This window comes from Scleropages formosus, chromosome 1 (assembly GCF_900964775.1).
Source record: "Scleropages formosus chromosome 1, fSclFor1.1, whole genome shotgun sequence".
In the NCBI taxonomy this organism is placed as follows: Eukaryota; Metazoa; Chordata; class Actinopteri; order Osteoglossiformes; family Osteoglossidae; genus Scleropages; species Scleropages formosus.
The window spans coordinates 25,736,829-25,755,518 of NC_041806.1; the positions used below are offsets into that span (position 1 = coordinate 25,736,829).

Sequence of the window (18,690 nt, forward strand, 5' to 3'; positions counted from 1 at the left end):
GAAGATGCTTTATCGTTGCGTCGGCGTTTCTCAGCTAAATCACCACTGAATCTTTTGCACTTTGCAACTGCCTGAAACTCTTCTACTGAAATAGAAGGCATGGATGGATCTTCTCCAGTCTTCAATGCAGGACAAAAAAGTGGAGAATAGAACTGTGTTTATCTCACATCTCTGTCTAAAATTTCTTGATACAGAGCCACGATAGATGTTAACACATTCTTACATACTTTGCATCATATGTGTATTGCATTCAATGATAATCTCTATTATTGCATTTCTGTGTGCCATCATCTTCTCTTCAGAAAGCAATTGCGTATTTAGCTGAATAAGTTCTTCATTCGTTAACTCTTTGCTGTAAGATTGCAAAAGTTCCTCTACATCTTTGTCACTGAGGTCTGCAAAACCTACTTCTTTTGTGAAAGCAAGATATTTTGCCTTGGCATCAATCACTTCTTCAAAGTGCATTATGGATAATGTGTACCCAAAATGGCGGCATGATTGCGCATGATTCAAAATATCGAAAGTTCTACATTCTTGCTGATGTGATAGTGAGAAAATGGGATGTTACGTGACAAAGTGGTGTTAAAAATGAAGCGGCATTATAACAACAAAACATTATCAACACAGACGGTAAGCGAAGGAAGACTGTATAAATGAAGCCTGAGAAATAAAAAGTGACACCTGTATTGTTTTCATGTTATTTGATTCATACAAAACAATGAGAATATAATGGAATGTGCAATCACTGGTGTGAAAACTGAATTGGTCCTGGGGCAGTAAAACATCTCAGACCATCATACTGCCACAACCATGTTTGACTGCTGGTAGAAAGTTCTTACTTGTAAACACCACATGTGGCTTTTGCCAGATGTGACAAGGCGCAAGGTTCCCTAAATTTCTTAATTTCTACTATGGCCATCGTGTGTTTTATGAACCTGCACAGTGAAACAGGGTATGGCATTTACTACAGTGCTTAGAGCTACCTTTGGGAGCTTCTTCAATGCTAAACCTCATCAGTCTTACAAATCATGAGCAGACGAGTCAAGTAGTCCATTTCGTTTTAAAGTCACAATCATTTATTAAAATTGCCCAATGGTTCCTCTGATCAATGGTGTATTACAACAATGCTTGGATGCATCATTTTGTTGCATACTGTAATTTTTTGGTCATATCTGCAGTTGTGTTCTGGCATAAGGGCATTCCTACATGTGATGCCAACTGACTGAGTAACCTAACAAGGGGCAGGGACTGGAGTCTCTGGAGAAAGTAGGACAGACCCCTGTGCATCATGGACAATGACTCTTGCCCTCTTCATGTCACCCTGCCCATAGAGAAGAGCATAGTCAGCACATATCACAACAGTGTGGTCCAGATGTGCTGCTCCAAGGAGCTTCTTGAGGTAATTTCTGCCAATAGCCATTGGTCTTTATGAGTCCTCAGGACATCCCAATGATACCATCTCATTGCTGCAGTCATACTGACCTTCCTCTGTACTGCCTTTATTAATCCCATTTGTCTTTTTTGTTTTATATATATATACACACACACACACATTTTCAGAACCGCTTGTCCCGTACGGGGTCACGGGGAACCGGAGCCTACCCGGCAACACAGGGCGTAAGGCCTGAGGGGGAAGGGGACACACCCAGGACGGGACGCCAGTCCGTCGCAAGGTACCCCAAGCGGGACTCAAACCCCATATATATATATATATATACACACACACACACACACACACACACACACACACACTTCCTTCCTTCTAGTATAACTTGACTTCCCAACCTTTGTCCACTTCACCCGCACCATATTTTTCTGTTTTAAATATATTTGTTTTTAAGTATGCTTCTCAGTATGTTGTGCATGCTGTTGTAGCCTCATGCAATTTCCTTCACGATTAAGAAAGTTTTCATCATGTCCCATTTGAGAATATTCTCATCATACTTTCATAATTTATCATTTTAATTGTGAAACAGGTAGAGATATGTGAAGAACAAAGATGATCTGGAATAAAAATTTTTAATCAGTACACTGTATATTCAAATCTACAATCATGGAAAACCACCCTGTTCAATTACCAGACACTCCTTTCTGCTTGATTAAACAAATTAAGGGAAAACCAGGATTAAGATGGGTCTTTTTACAGTTTTGATACATGTCTGCCAACAACACACCTGTATTACATCTAAATCTCATACACATTCAGAACCAGATTACACTAGTTCTGTAGAAAAACAACCAACAGGAAGCAGTTTCACTGGTTGCTACGTGTTATTTCTTGGCTTGGACATTTTTAATAAAATAAATCCACAATCCAGAATTCTTAAATTAAATACATAAAAATAATTGAACAAGTTCCCTTCAACTTTATCTCAATCCACCCCTTCTTCTGGATAAATATCTTAGAGTGACTGGTGAGGTTCCTTTCAGTCCAAGGTACTTCAACGGTGGTGGTGATTGTAAACAAAAACAGACAGTTTCTTACCATTGCACTTAAAACTACTTACGGCTGTCCCTTTCAGGAAACTTCAAATGCTTAAAATGCTGCAAAAAAGGCAGCAGACTATGAGCAGGTCTTACTCTCCTCTCAATAAAATACACAGGAATAGACATTTATTTTACAGTAACTGAAGACCATTCCACTGAATAATTAATGTATACTACTCTAACCTAAAACATGAAAATATTTTCCTGCACTTTTGTCGACATACTGTATATGTTGCCATGTGCTTGCAGCACATGAACGATCTTAACAAGAACAGCCTTTCTTTTCTGCAGTAGTAAAATGATCCAAACAGGTCCATAACTTGAAAGCTATTCAGCTAGCCACACATATCGTTGAGCAAACAACACAAACACTAACAAGGAAGGCATTCCCACATAATATATACGACAGATTTCTTGATAAAGCCAATTTGGCACAATGTAGCCAAGTTTGAAAAGAAATACTACAGATGGCCGTGTCATTCTGTCCTGTAACGCTCCAATCACAGGCTGCACGGGAGCACATAGTGAAGCTTTCGGCTTCACTACTTAGATGAACCTTGCATATACTGTTAATACAATAGCCCAATTTGGTATTTTAAACCAGTTCAAAAATGAAACAAAACAAGTAATAATTCTGACTTTATCAATCTTGATGTGTCTTCTCTTGAACAACTTTGTATTCGTACTGAAAGAAAGAACATAGTATTAGAAGAAAACCTCAAGTTAAACAAAGCAGTATGAAAATACTTTTACAGGTGTCAACCTTGCAGGACTAAAAACCACAGCCACTATGGCTGAAAGCCCTAATTTCAAGAAAAAAAAAAAACAGATTTTTTTTCCAATGCTTAATGAACTTGCTTCTACAGAAATTAAGGACAATTTTTTCTCTTTGGTTCTTGTTTGCCAAAAAAATGTGAGCTACATTTGGGTGACACTAAATGACAGTAAGCAGTAAATATCAATTCAAATTTTTCACATTGTATTTTCCAGAAAGCTCAAGGAGACGAGGCATACTGCACTTGATTCTGTGCACATTACATAATTTTAAAAAAGGACCAAAACATCATACTAAGACCCTTGTTGCCACTGTAGCATCAACTAACCACCAGTTGTTAGCACTCCAGCCGCTGTTAAATGAAGCATTTGAACAATTTACTGCTCCCACCTTATACTAACACGAGTAATGTTTTTTGGGGAATGATGCAGAACATTTTTATCTTACCATAGCTAGCTGACGTCCTATACTTCCCATGGTTATTACTCCAGCAAAAAAGATGCACGGCAACCATGAACGTACGTAGAGAAAGTCAGGAGAAGTATACCTGAAATAAAACAGAAGCGTGGAAGGTGAAGGAAAACCACAAACATTCATTTAGCTGACACTAAAAAGGCAAGCGTAGATGCCAAGAAAGTGACTGTTCAAAGTCATTGAGTTTTTAAAACCGGAATGTGATGATACAAAACTTCTCTGAACAGCAGCAATGTCCTTCATGACTTCAGCTGTGCACTGCTACAAAGAGCGCCGTGTTCCTCGAGAACTTACTGGAAAAGTCCATTATAAACCAACAGCTGAGTGGTGAGGGTGGCCAGGAAGGCAATGGCAAAGCCCAGGCCAAGCCCGCTACAGGAACGGTCAAAGGTCCACCACAGCCCAATGGACAGGGCGGCCAGGGTGAGCGACAGCTGGACATTGTTTGCGAAATCCACCTTCTAGGACACCAGATAAAGAAAACTCGCGAAAGTGCTGAAAACATTACATACACACTATAAGACAGTAATATAATTAAAGTGGCATTTATGTACTTACAGTAGATATTTACCTAAACACATAACAATAAAGAGAGAAGCAGCCATAAAGGATACTGCACTAGCATGGTTGATCCCCACAAAGACTGCCACACAGCGCATGACACTGGACCACTCGCGCTTGAACTTGTGTGGCTCACCCAGGAGGCGGTCGATGCAGGGGTACAGGAGACCGATCACAGCTGTGCACATGAAAGCAACATGCAGTCAGAAGGCTGAGCCACACACTTTATACTACTTTTGAGATCATATCTTTTGTTTCGTTTTCAATGCAAGAGAGATACGAAAAAAAAAAAACAAAAAGCATTCACAGTTAAAGCACAAATTGTTTGCATGCCAGAAACAAAATCTGATGTATTTAGCTAACAGAAATTAAACATGAAAAGCTATTTTTCAGAAAAATCTGAGTTATATTAAGCCGCACACTCCACTGCTGATGTTCAAGGTTTGGCGTTTAAAATTGTTTTAAATCTATTCACTTAGCTGACACTTTTCTCCAAAGTGACTTACAATAAATAACCTACTTATACACCATCAGATGGGCTTTGAACTGGAGTCCTTCGAGTGCAAGCTAGCTCTAACCACTACACCACCTGCTGCCCATTTCATGTAACACAGGATGGACAGGCAGAGAAACCTGATATGAAGACTTGATCAACACCCAGTTTCTCCAACATGCTGCTGGAGCAGAAAAATATTGTAATCCCACTAATGCTCAATGAACACATAACTCTAAAAGGTAGATGGCAGCTTTAAGATGATGAGGTGCACTAATGGAGACAAATTAATGTAATTTAACTGCAGTCAACTGGGAGAACACCTTGTCATTGCCTTGTGTATTTGAGGTGCTTAAAATTTAGCAATCAAGTTAGTTAGTTACTTTGTAGACAATTTGAAACGACAATTAATTCTGATTCATCCGAGAAACTCACTGCACCATTAGTTCATATTTACAAATAAAGTGTTGTACACTAATACAAAATATAACAGACCAAAAGCCAGAGATACTGTTCCCTGACCAGTATCACATTAAACACACTGGATTTAATAACAGTTTGTTCAAGAGTTGAACTGCATAAGAACGTGTTGGTAACAGAGAACACAACTAGAATTTCAGGCAGCACCCGTGTTATCCTAAGCTAATGAGCTGGAGCTCCGCACTGAGCACTGGGTGGCTGACAGAGAAGGCAAGACACTCATAGGGAGAAGCGTCAGTCTTTTCTGTGGGTCTCCATCTCTTTTTGTGTCCAGGGCCAATACAGGGCACCCACAGCTCCTGGATCTGAGAAGGTCCAAGATCAGCGAGCTGCTAGCCTAACCAACAGGAGGTAGTTTCACAGGTTGCCATTTGACAGTTTTTATTGCTTCATATTATCTCCTTTATCCTCACTAGCCCTTAGAACGGAGAGCTGGGGGCAGACGCTGATGGCACGGCATGACCCTCCCCAGCTCAGCTGAACCGTCGAAGGAAAAAGCACCTACACACAGCACAAAAGCGCCTGGGGGGTGAGAGAACACGGGTTCAATCCCCACTCAGTCTGTGTGGAGATGGCATGTTCTTCCTGTCTCTTTCCTCTGGGTACTCTGGTTTCCTACCACAGTCCAAAGACAGTTAAGGTGTACTGGTTATGCTAAGATTTCCCTTGGCATGTGAATGGGTGAGTGACTGTGTGCATGTGTGGCTACCCAGCAATGGTCCTGTCCAGGGTGTAAACCTCATCAGCCTTTTGCCCAGTGATTCCAGGATAGGCTCTGGTTCACTGTGACCTTGATCAGGAAAAGCAGTTTTTGAAATTGTACGGAATAAATTTCGCAAAGGTCACAATCAGCACAACTGGAGCACTACCACTTCCACCACAGTCAGAAAAACGGCAAGGCAATTCCACCCACACCAGCAAGATACAACAACTTATAAGGCAGCTGCTGCTCATTAGCTGAGAATAACTACATTTTTATCAATGACTGGCTGTCACTCCATTCGCATCTCTGCCGTCATACATACAGGGCCCAAAAAAATCAATCATATTTTTCATATTATGAAATACTATTGTATTTCAGAATTCATTTTATAACAGAAGGGCCACTGTAAAGTGAAATAAATGTATTATGTTACCATTGTAATGTTTTGGTTTACTGCGCTAAGCTTTTACTGACTATGATGTATTGGGTGGATTTATCAAGAATGTCGAGTTACAAACTGACTTTCAGTCCCAACTGTGTTTATAAGATGAGGCACAACTCTTTATCTGCTTCTGGTTCAAGGCACAATAGTATGTATGCAATGAATAACCTTTTTCAGGAAAGAAAGTGGACCAGTTAATAAGGATGGAACAAGTGTACAGTGGAGTGTAGTATTGTTGACAGTTTACCTTAATTTAAACTTTACAATGAAGCCAGACAACTTTTAGTCTTTCTCTGATGTTGAATTCTAAAGAACTACCTGTGTTTATAGCAATCGGTGATTGTTTCAAAATCCCCTTTTGAAATTAGTGTAGAAATGCTACACTACAGTAATTCTGCACTGGCTTCCCACAGCTTCCCGGATCAAATTTAAGACCCTGGTTATAGACTATAAAGGTATCAATATGTATCAATATAAGTCTCTCACATATGCAGCTTTGTCTCTTTCTCCTAAGGTAATACACAAATTGTATGTTCTATGGGATGTATATTGCTCTGGTGAAAAGTGTCTGCTAAATGAATAAATGTAAGTGTAAATTAATTCCTTACATTTGTTAGTCCAACAAAAAGCTGGAGAACAAAGAGATCCATCTGTATAAATGGCTATGCTGACGTTAGTAAAATCCAGAAAGTATTACTGCAGGAGGATGTGCACAAAACACCAGCCCACCTGAAGCAGTTCCACAGCAGGGGGGGACCCACCACGCTGAAGAAAAAATGCTGGCAAAGCCATCAGGTGGGAAGAGCGTGACATTCCTCTGAACCTGTAGCAGGTTCAGGACCAGAGCCAGGAAGACACCAATTAAGAAGAGCAGCAGCCCACGGATGGCCAGGTTGGCGGTCTGGTCAGCGATGGCTGCATTGTACGAGCCCTGGCGGGGGGGCACGGCCTCTGGCCGCAGGGCCTTCGACGCTGTTGCATTCCCTCGAGGCATTTATACACGTAAGCATTGGCAGGGGGCAAAAGGAAGCGAGGCCTCTACCTTTTACTGTTGCTACTGCACATCACGATGACCCTGAAAGAAAGCATTGCAGAAGTCAGGATTTTTGTATATTCAGCTCATGAAACTCCTTTGCTTTATTTAACATAAACAAAAAAAAACAGTATGTATCTTTAAAAAAAACCCTACTGTGTACAGAACTTTTCCACAGTACTTGTTCTTCCTTCGCAGTACAGGTTGGCATTATGTAGTCACTTCACCTGGTTTGTGTAGTCAAACCCGAGATGCTGATTCACACAGACGTGTGGTGAAAAAGACCCCTTCAATATCACAATTTAGCACGAGAGCACAGACGTGAACAAATGAGCACCCTTACAAATTCAGCAACGTGAGATCAACGACTCTCATACAGCAGTACAAACAAGACTCTGACTCTAGTTTAACTGTGATGTAGAAGCGGTGAAGTTAAACATACACATGCACACACCGTCTGAAATCGCTTGTCCCAAGTGGGGTCGTGGCAAACCGGAGCCTAACCCGGCAACACAGGGCACAAGGTTGGAGGGAGAAGGGACACACCCAGGACAGGACACCAGTCCGTCGCAAGGCACCCCAAGCGGGACTCGAACCCCAGACCCGCCAAAGAGCAGGACCCAGCCAAGCCCGCTGCGCCACCGTGCCCCGGTGACGTAAAACAATCTTTGGGAATACTTCTGTTGCATGTCCTGTGCGGCGAAAGCTGCAGCACAAAGAGGGCCTCTGAAAACCTTACACTACAAATCCCAAAAAGCGTTTCCCTCCAAAAAACAGATGGTCCCCGATTTACGATGGGGTTACGTTCCCCGAAAAACCCATCACAAGTCGAAAATATCGTAAGGTGAAAACGCATTTAATACACCTAATACACAACTCTGCGTGACAGACTGGGAGATGCGGATCGCTGTCGCTGCCCAGCATCGCATCACTCCACATATCGCTTACCAGGGAAAAAAAAATCTAAATTCAGCATCTGAAGATCGGTTTCTACTGAATGTCTATTTCCAGCTCACCGCCGTAAAGTCGAAAAAAATCTCAAGCCGAACCATCGTAACTCGGGGACAACCTGTACAAGGAAGAACGCAGCACTTCATGGCAAAAGGTGCAAGTTGAACTTCTCCAGCCACACATCATACATCTTTGAGCCTGTCTGGAGTAACAAGAGGTACACATTCACATTTAAATTCACACTTACACGTACAGCAATACCCAGAAAACTCAATTCACTTCCCACCCTCGACAGGGCTGCAGTCTGTGGCCCCCCCTCCTCTCCAGGGATCATTCCCACTGTGTTCAGAGTGTGTCATGATAGACACGCAGTGAAGAGAGAGAATTGAGTTACAGAGCGAGGAGGAACGTGACACACACCATTAACTTCAACACCATTTAGTACTCTCAATGCGACATGACAGACACAGCGAACTCCCACATACTAATATAATTCTGTAATACATATGAAAGGGCTCCCCGTGCCTCTCACTTCCGGGATCATCCCCCCCGCGCCTCCGCTCCGCAGGCTAGCTACTACTTGCGTCAATCACCACGACGTCCTGCGCCATCTGTAGCTACCGCGTGTGTGTGTGTGCGAGTTTGTGCTCGGTGTGAGGAGACTCTCCGGCGCGTTTTTTAACGCTCGGTGAGAAAAACGCACAGGCAAAAATACCTGTCCGAGCCATTTCGGAGCCTCCAGCTGAGGGACCACATCCTTCCGCCGTCACACACTCACCAACAAGAGTCGAGCATTTGACATCCAATCGGATTTCAGGAGTTACGTCATTTCCTTTTACAGCAACGCGCAAACGCAGTCCGTGCAGGAGCCATAGAAATGGTCGTCAATGACAACGGGGGGAACAATAGCAGCAACGTTCAGTCGGAATAGAATATTGAATACTTTAAATCAACTTACCAAATTGAAAATTCGGGAAACATCTTGATTTAAATTTACATAAGAGGATAATACGTGTAATATTCTAAGTAGGCAATTTTTTTTTAAAATAAAACTTTGTTTAATAAAATTATCAATAAAATACACAACCAAAACAAACATCAAAAAATCCACAGTCAAACGAACCCAGAACCATTTTCCTACAGCTGGTCAACAAAATTACTAAACAGCCATTACATAAAATACATTATCAAGACAGTGACAGAGTCTTTCCCATAACAATCCCCCTTCCTGGCTTCAAAAAATATAACTGACCCATGTCTTCCCCACACCAACATACCCACGAAAGGTCTGTCCTCCAATAGCAGCTCAACCCAAGTCATCATGTCACATACATGCATCCTTCAAAACACATAAAATACTTCTAAATTGCGGTATAAAACTTTATCATACCCCTAAAACCAGACAAATAAATACAAAGCAGACATTCACATGATTAGTCATCAATATAAAAGGCTAAAAGTGCACAAAATATTCTAAGTAGGCAATTACCTATAAATGACAGCCACATTGATCTCCCCTGCTGTTTCTTAGGGTTAGCGTTAAGGTTTGGAGTTTGGGGGTTGGGGTTAAGGTTTAGGGTTAGGGGTGCGAGTGGACCGGGCCAACTACAGGGACCGCCTACCTGTCGCTTCACAGACTCGGGTGCTTTCCCTTCGTGTTGACTAGTTGACGTGGCTACGTTTCAAAAAGCTTATATCTGAAGCAGTCTTTTAACCTCGCCACAGACAAAATACATCTACATTTACATTCATTTAGCAGACGCTTTTCTCCAAAGCAACTTCCAATGAGCTCTATGTAGTGTTATCAGCCCACACACCTTGTTCACCAAGGTGACAATACAGTACAAGATGTCACTCTTGTCAAACATTGCTAAGGTAACTGAGGCAAGCAGTAGAACAAGTGAATAAAATAAATAAATTAATAGAGGAAAGAGAATCATCAGTGATGTACTTTAAGATGCTGAAGTAATGATGAAGCGACCAGCCAGGTAACAGAGGAGAAGGAAAAAAGCTCCATACAGACATGAACCTGGAGACATTACACTGTGTGTTGGGGGCCAAGGTCATCCAGCACAACGATAAAGGTGAACGAGATCATCTACCCCCTTTCTGGGCATCAGTCTACCTGGATGGATTTAGAGTATGCAGTTATCTCTGAAGTTGTCAGTAGAGATTCAAAGAGCCTCCCACATCACATACTGAGATCTAGAACATTCTATCAATTGAAAAAAAGAAGTTTATGCAGCTACTTGAGTGTTGTATACTTTTTCAAATGGTAGTATGTGATAACTTGGCTTTGCACTTGTGTCACATCTCTGGATCCAAATCTTTCCTTCCATTGCCTGTATTGTACAGATTATCCGCACGGGTCCGAGAGAGTGTGCGGAACAAGTCCAGGTTTCGGTTTCATAACTAAGCTTGCGAGCTTCAATAAATACAGTATACCACTGTATTAATGGGTGAAAGTGCAAAGGAGTTTTGTGAAATTACAAACACTTAAATAAAAAAAGAAGTTTAGGAGAAGCCTGAGCAACAGTGATAATTACCCAGATATCTGTGTTTAAAAGAACAGAAAAGGTTAGGGTTAGTCGAGCCCTCAACTAATCGCACTACAAGTCATCATTTTGAAAGCCCCAATGCTTATGAAGAGGATGGTTGTTTGTGCCGTACCGTACCGCACCATACCATAGTGTTGTAAAAAGTGCCTGCAGACACTGACGTACAAGTAAGAGAAGAGACAGGCAGCCGCAGAGCATTAGACTGATCATTGGGCACGCAGGGCTCAGAGGTTTGTTCACGGACGTTCCGGCATCAGGCAAGATGACATCTCCAGCTTCAGAGAAACTGAGGAAGGAGGAGATGCTGTCATTTCTGAGCAGTGAAACGGCGATGTTCAGATCAGCTTTAATCTATGCAAATTCCACAGAAAATTAGGACCAGATTTGAACCCACAGCTGACTGAGCCACTCAGAAGGATATCAGGATGTTTTATTGAGGATAAAGAAGTCTCCATGTCTCAGCAGCCAACGAGTACTGCATCATGGCCTTATGAGTGGAAATATGATGGGAAGGCTTCCATAATCCACTGCGACTCTTTTATTTCCAGAACATAAGCCTATTAGTCCAGGCGACGGAGCAAGGCAGACGTGCCGAACGAACAGGCGCAAGCAGCTCCAGGAGGAGCGTCGCCCGTAAATAACATACTGAGTGGCGGGATTGAGGCAGAGGCAATTACCACTGTTCACGTGTGTGTGGAGCAGCACAAGGAGACGAGGTGCGGGTGCAAAGCACAGCCAGCGAGAGCCGGCCTCCAGTCACTGTGTTCGCCCAGTTCTGCACTGAGGATCACAGGGACTTTGCAAGGGTCTCAACCACGCGAAGCCTCTGTTCATGCCTGGCTCATGACTTTGGTGAATAAGCTTGTCAGTTGGGCGATCACAGCAAACGCGGGATGCTGACCCCAAATCTAACACAAACTCTTGTCTTTTTACACTAACAATAGGAATAAATAATATACAACAATGCACACTATGTCTGCAAGGTAAGTGCAATCCATGTCTAACTTAGAGTATAACTACTGTACGATTTGCAGTAACACAAAACAATCACTTATCGTTATTGTATCAACTGCTTATCAAATACATAATCCTAACCCAAGCCCCATCCTAAAACCTGGTGACCATATCGGCTCCATTTATATATTCAATTGAATAAACTGGTTAAATTTGGTATGGATAAAAACAACAACAACAATAATAATAATAATAATAATAAAAATAATAATAATAATAATAATAATAATAATAATATCAAGGGAAAAGGGAAGATGCTCCAGAGAGTTGCTGTGTGTTGGGAGCACGGCAAGGGGCCACAGCGCTCAGCGAATGCAGCAGGAGCCACAATTCATCATCCTGCTCTGGCCAATATTGAGCTCCTTTTTGTTATTAGTGCTATTTGTCCCAGTGTCATAACCCTCATATAAATCTTGTGTCAGGTACTCTTGTTCAAATGGTTCCCCCCCTTGACCCATTAGGCTGGTGACCATCATCGCCTCATTCCCTCTGACCTTTATGTTGTTACACATTAACCCCTCACCCCCAGTGTTAGAACCAATTCCCCACTGGTGATTAATGGACGCTTGAGGTGTCGGCAACATTTAAGCTCCTCCAAGAAGGGCATGCGGACAGTGTCAACAATAGCGTCCTGCACACAGTGAATTGATTCATTAATTACTTGAAGTGTATTATTGGAGTCATAATTTTATATATATATATACACACACACATATATATAATACAGAGTATATATACTGTATGTGTGATAGGTACTACACCGGGAAACCTGCACGTGGCCCAGTGGAGGGACTGAGTGAGTTAAGTTCTGCTGAGTCCTACTGTCTTTCTTAAAATATTACAGCGTTACGAAAGTACGGTGCAGCAGCTGGAGGTACCAGCTCACATTCCTTGCCCACTTCCTGCTGTTGTAGCCTTGATCAAGGTACCTGCCCTAAATTGACAGAGTAAAAATGACCCAGCTCTAGGAAGAGGTAAATCACTGCATACAGCTCAAGATTGCAAGTCATTTTTGAGAAAGGTATCAACTAAAAGAGTAATTAATATTTAAGAAGAGTTAAGAATTCAAGGATGTATTTCATGCAAACCTATAACAACATAAGTACTGTGTTTCATGTTTTCTTAAATCAGTGGAGCAGATTCTTAACCATGTTTTCACCTCCAATCTGAGGCAAAGCAGTGCGCCCCCCAGTGGCCAGGGCAGATCAAGCAATCATTCAAACGAGCTGTGACAGGCCTGGGTTCTGCCCCGAAGATTTGCTGGGCCTTGCAGAAAGAGCTCTAGTGAGAAAGCAGCGGAGGGGAACCGACAAGGCTGGAATTAATAGAGAAATATGAGTTATAGGCGAGTTGCAGCGAGCCAGTGCCGAGCAGCTGAACGATGCACACCATTATCGGTGCTCTAATCAGAAGAGCGATCGTACATTTCCCGCGGAGACGGGAAGAGCTCTGGCGGCACTTCTGTCCAAAGCACAGATGTAGCAGGAGAAAAAGAGTTCATCTCAAGTGCAAAATTGTGTTTGTGGGAAGTGGAGAGAGAAGATGACATGCTTTTCCGTTTCTCGTTGAACTTGTTTCATGGCCACGCGAGTAACGGTGCCCCTCCCATTGTGACAGCGCAGGAAAGACACAAATTCCCCTTTCGATGTGCGAGATGACCCTCTAACAGCACATCTTTCACTCTCACTTGAGCGCCATTGAAAAGCGCTGCGTTGAACTGCCGAAAAGAGCCTTGACAAACACTGGGAACGAGCGCTAGGGATCAGGGGACTGTTTCGCTTGTTCTACGCACACGTGTTACGCGGTGCTAACACCTACCGAGCATGAGAGCTGCTGCATCTGCTGAGGAGCAGAGGTAAAAAGCGGACACACCAGAGTACATCCACGTGTTGGCGTGAAGAACACACGGCCATGTCCGCATCACGGGGCACTTGAGCGAAGGAGAAGCCCGACTACATACCAGGAGTCTTTTATGCCTTCCTTCCAGGGCGTTGAATGGATCCGTTTTGTTTTAATTTATTTTACACGAAATAATGGTGCCACATATTGGCTCGATGTTTTCTTTAGTGCTTTTGAAAATGCCAGGTGCTCCAGTGACCCATGGGGGAATAGAGAGCAGTTGTGAAGGGAGCTCAGGTTCGTGGGGACACAGCAACTGTTAGTACTCTACAGAAACACTTCCTCATATGCGAGCAACACATAATGAATAAACCAGTCAAGCCAGAAATATATTTAATAATAAAAAATGGGCTCTTTTATTTGAGAGGCCGAAAGCATTGCGTATCTTCCCCAACGATTGTCTCCCAAAGTGAATTTGAAATGTGGGCCGAGCGCTCTTCCCCCGGCTCCTTGGCGCCCCCCGTGGCCAAGCACCGGAAACCACGGGGGCTCTAGCGCCATCGTGCCGTTTCGCCATCGGACTGAGCTCCGTGGAGCCCCACCGCTGGACGGACTCCCTCCTCGCGGTGGGCTGTCCGCTCTTTAAGGCCCCGGTGCGCCACTCCTCAACAAATTGGACAAGCGAACATGAATCGCTAGTGCAATGCAGGAAATGCAAACACGTATGTCCCTGTGTGGACAGCGCACCCGGGCAACGGGGGGGATTCCTCGCACAGCCCTTCGGACAGCGGTGGAAGCCCGTCTCGTGAAAATTGAACTGTTATGAGAGAGAGAATGTTACAGCAAGAGGACAGCCGCCCCACATGACGGCAGCTGCTTGTCTATTAAAGTAGCTAAACACTGCTGAGCACCAATTTATTAGCACCTGCAACACAATTAATCATTTTACCATTAACTGGTTTCCCGCAGCCATGTGACTGGAATCCAATTAGCGCATCCAGGGACACAAAGACTGAAACACGTTGGGGGGGGGGTTAACTTGACTACTGATCTGCATTTGACCACATCTGGCTTCTATGCGCGTCGCTGCTAAGTTTCCTCTGCGCCATATGAGTCTCAGCGCTCATCCCATAAGGCCCCCTGTTCGCTGAAGGCGGCGCTGCAAAAAAAAAAAAAAAGAGGAGGAAAAAAATGGGAAACGCTGCGTTACGGTCATGCGCGTTGCGAACGCGGGCTAATTATGGCGGGAATCTGAGGCCCCATTGGCTGGAGAAGCGGCTGCGTGAGGGGCGCGCGCGCCCTGTCAGTGTTAATCAAGGCCCATCTCTTAACAGCGGCTGCTCGTATCAATGAGGTGAAGATTAATATTCCGGGCGAAACAGATGATAAATCATTTGTACATAATTAGTGCACAGCAAGGTTACAGCTGACACGAATTTTTATCTTAATTAAGTGGGAAATTTGTTCCATTAATTTAATTTGGTGTGCATGAATGGGCCGGCACCTAACAAAGTTAATCTTACACCTGTCATTAGGCGCTCAGGCAGACAGCGCGCGCCCCCCGCGCACGCGCAGGAAGCGGCACCTCAGTCCCGAGTCGCTGTTTTTTGCGCTCGCGCAAAAGCTGTGTGTCACACAAACAGAGCCTTCGGTATATTTAAGGTTCTGTCTTGTGCTGCATTTTGCCGCACGGACAAAGAGCCTCCGGGGCAATAAAATGGCAAACGAAGGAGGCTGGAGGTCCTTCTATGCACACCGTAGCGCTCGTTCACTCGCGCAGCAGCTCATTTGAAATCGATCGAAGTTCCGCGCGCAGCTGCAGCTCAAGGGAGGGAAGGGGGTGTGTAGCGCTCCGCTTCTCTGAAGCCCACCGCCTCACATAATTGTCACAATTAAACGGCCACCTGACTCCTCTCTTTGTCTTTTTCGCTAAATTATAAAATAAAGCGGGGGGTGGGGTAGAACACGTTCTTTTAGCACAGAGTGTCAGAAAGACCCAGAGCGAACCGCCCCCTTCGGCGCCTCGGTCACAGGCTGCGCAGTTGTGCTCTATCGCAGGCCGGGAGCGCGCACGCACGCGCCCATACATAGACGCGCGCGGCGCGGCGGGGCATTACGCTGTGATAATTGTGTGTGACCAGCTGAAAAGAAAGGTGGCTCGAGAGCCCGGAAGAGAGACGAGTGATTCAAAAACAAGGAGGCCTGATGGAAGGGAAAGGCCTAGAGGGGAAGCGTCGCTGCCTGCACTCACTGTGCGGGGGGAGGGAGGGAACTCTATTAGCCGCTGCGCTCATTCATAGTCCATTACAGGAGGCTCCGCTTTAATGGAATGTCTGTCTTCCTTAACACACCCACACACACACACACACACATCAGGCATGGTAGCTCATATTCGTCAACCACCTGATACCATGTGGAGACTTGCTGCTTCACCCCTAAAGACCTGTATTTTTCACTGTGCCCAGCAGAAATACTGGGGATAATGGTGCACTGCCCTCTTCAAGTAGCACAAATAGAACTGGCATCAGGGAAGTAAAAATGGCAAGAGACCCCAAAAAACCTCACTTATGTATTAAAGGCACTTTTTAAAAAAGGCCTGTGACAGCAGAGCCTAATATGCCACGGCCTCAATGCTGCATCAGAAGACAACTTTGCACTGTTACGTTTCCTTCATTTATTGACCTGTTTATATAGCATGATTGAAACCTGAGCCTATCAGGTGGGAGGTGGCATCTCTAACCATGATGTCACCTGCTGGCCGCATGCAGAAACTGCTACCATTTTCCACTGTTTGCCTGCTTAGCATCTATTCAACACCTAAGGCTCCTTGAAACCCAACCTTGGATTTCTTTGTCACTCCAAACGGTCTGTCTTTAATCAAAACCAACCAGCATTTTGCTTATTTTTTCGCTCATGTATTTACATTTGGATTTTTTTAAGCCAAGTTTCTTTGGTAGTGTCACGAGCTTGGAAAGAGCGCTGTCATTCGATGCGCTTTTTATTCATTAGACGCAACCTGGACAACTTCGGTGATTACTGTAAGGAAAAGGGAAATCAACAATATTTACGTATTTAAACGAACATTTCCAAAGTGACCGGAACGGAACGTTCGGAAGCATTTGCTGTATTTGTGCGCCACCTGCTGGATAAGTAGGAAACATGCGGGCAGCGCTGCGGACACAGTGTATCGATCCGAAGGGCGCGCAGCGCAGCACGGAACTGTTCGCGGCACTGAGGAGGCGCGGTGGCGCAGCGGGTAGCGCGGGGCTTCACAGCGCTTGGACCCGAGCTCAGCGCAGTCAGTGTGCACTTGGCTTTCCAGTTCCGAAGGGAAGGTCAGTGTGACTTTCCCTTCTTGCTCCCACGGGGCAAATATGCGTTTCTGGTGAAACCGTGGGCGTGGCACTAAATGTGTGCGCGTGCATGTAAGAGGCTGCCCTCTGATGGACTGGCATCCTGTGCACAGTGTACAGTAAACTACTTAGCCTAGCTCCCTGTTCTTCCAGGATGTGCTCGGGATCACTATGACCCCAGACAAGAGGTTAACTAGTGGGCAGAATAGTGAAGAACGACACTCGGGCTCAAGCATTGTTACTCAGAAAAGAAATGCACACACATAGTCAGAAATCGCTTGTCCCAAGTGGGGTTGCGGTGAACTGGAGCCTAACCCGGCAACACAGGGCGTAAGGCCGGAGGGGGAGGGAACACACCCAGGACGGGATGCCAGTCCGTCGCAAGGCATCCCAAAGCGGGATTCAAACCCCAGACCCACCGCAGAGCAGGACCCTGTTAAACCCATTGCGCCACTGCACCCCCCACCAGAAAAAAAAATGACTCAAGGAAAAACTAAAAAATATTAGGTGAAGAAAGGGAAAAAGCACTAATACTGTTACGCTGATTTAAATTAAGCTTTTTGATACTCCGAACCACTGTCAGTGTTTACAGTGACAGTCAGGAGGGATATAGCTGCTTGTGTACTGGTTAGCACTACTGCCTTTGGCCCCTGGTGTTGCAGGTTTGATCCCCCCCCTCCAGCTGTACTGCTCTTGAGCAACGTACTTACCCTGAATTACCCTGCTGTATGAATAGGTAAATAATTGTAAATACCTTAACATTGTAAGTTGCTCTGGAAAAAACTAACGGATACAATGTAGCTTTAACTGATGCAATTATCTTTTGAAAAAGTAAGTAAAATGACATGTTGTCAGTTATAGCAATGAAAAAGAAAACAAGCGATGCACACAGGACATTGCACACAGGCTATACCTGAATGACTGTTGACAAGGGTCTGTCCCGTACATGGCTGTGCTCATGTGGCCTTGATACACTGCTGTCCACTGCAAGATGACAGTTCACTGAGACACTCACTGGGTGCCAGTCACCCAATACCTTGTGAAAATGGGCCAAAAAACCACATTCATAGGGCAACACGCACATTTTCTGAGCCACTTGTCCCATACAGGGTCACAGGGAACCGGAGCCTAACCCAGCAACTCAGGGCGTAAGGCTGGAGGGGGAGGGGACACACCCAGGACAGGACACCAGTCCGTCGCAAGGCACCCCAAGCGGGATTCGAACCCCAGACCCACCCAAGAGCAGGACCCAGTCCAACCCACTGCGCCCCCCATTCAGGGCAACAGTTCCGGGTAAATGCTACAGTGGTTCTTTGGAGTGGATGTGGACGTCTCACACACACTGACACCTGGATGTGTGGACACCTCAAACACATTGACACCTGGACGTGTGGACATCTCGCACGCACTCGGTCATGGCAAGTGTCACACTGTAGCAACATGTGTTTCACTGTAACTGGAAAAGAACTTTTCTAAAAGAAAGAGACACAGCTTTGGAGTAGAATTACTAATGTATATGCGTCACAG

General features: G+C 44.5%; 1 protein-coding gene across 1 annotated transcript; it reads right to left on the reverse strand.

Annotated features, from left to right (window-relative positions):
- Positions 1–2,000: 2,000 nt before the first annotated feature.
- Positions 2,001–5,293, reverse strand: LOC114910195 (insulin-induced gene 2 protein-like). The gene is made up of 4 exons (XM_029250289.1): positions 4,351–5,293; positions 4,031–4,197; positions 3,710–3,809; positions 2,001–3,172 (listed from the first exon to the last, which is right to left on the reverse strand). Exons 1-4 carry the CDS (start codon positions 4,483–4,485, stop codon positions 3,131–3,133), a joined length of 444 nt encoding a protein of 147 aa, XP_029106122.1. The 5' UTR covers positions 4,486–5,293; the 3' UTR covers positions 2,001–3,130.
- Between the last annotated feature and the right edge of the window lie 13,397 nt (positions 5,294–18,690).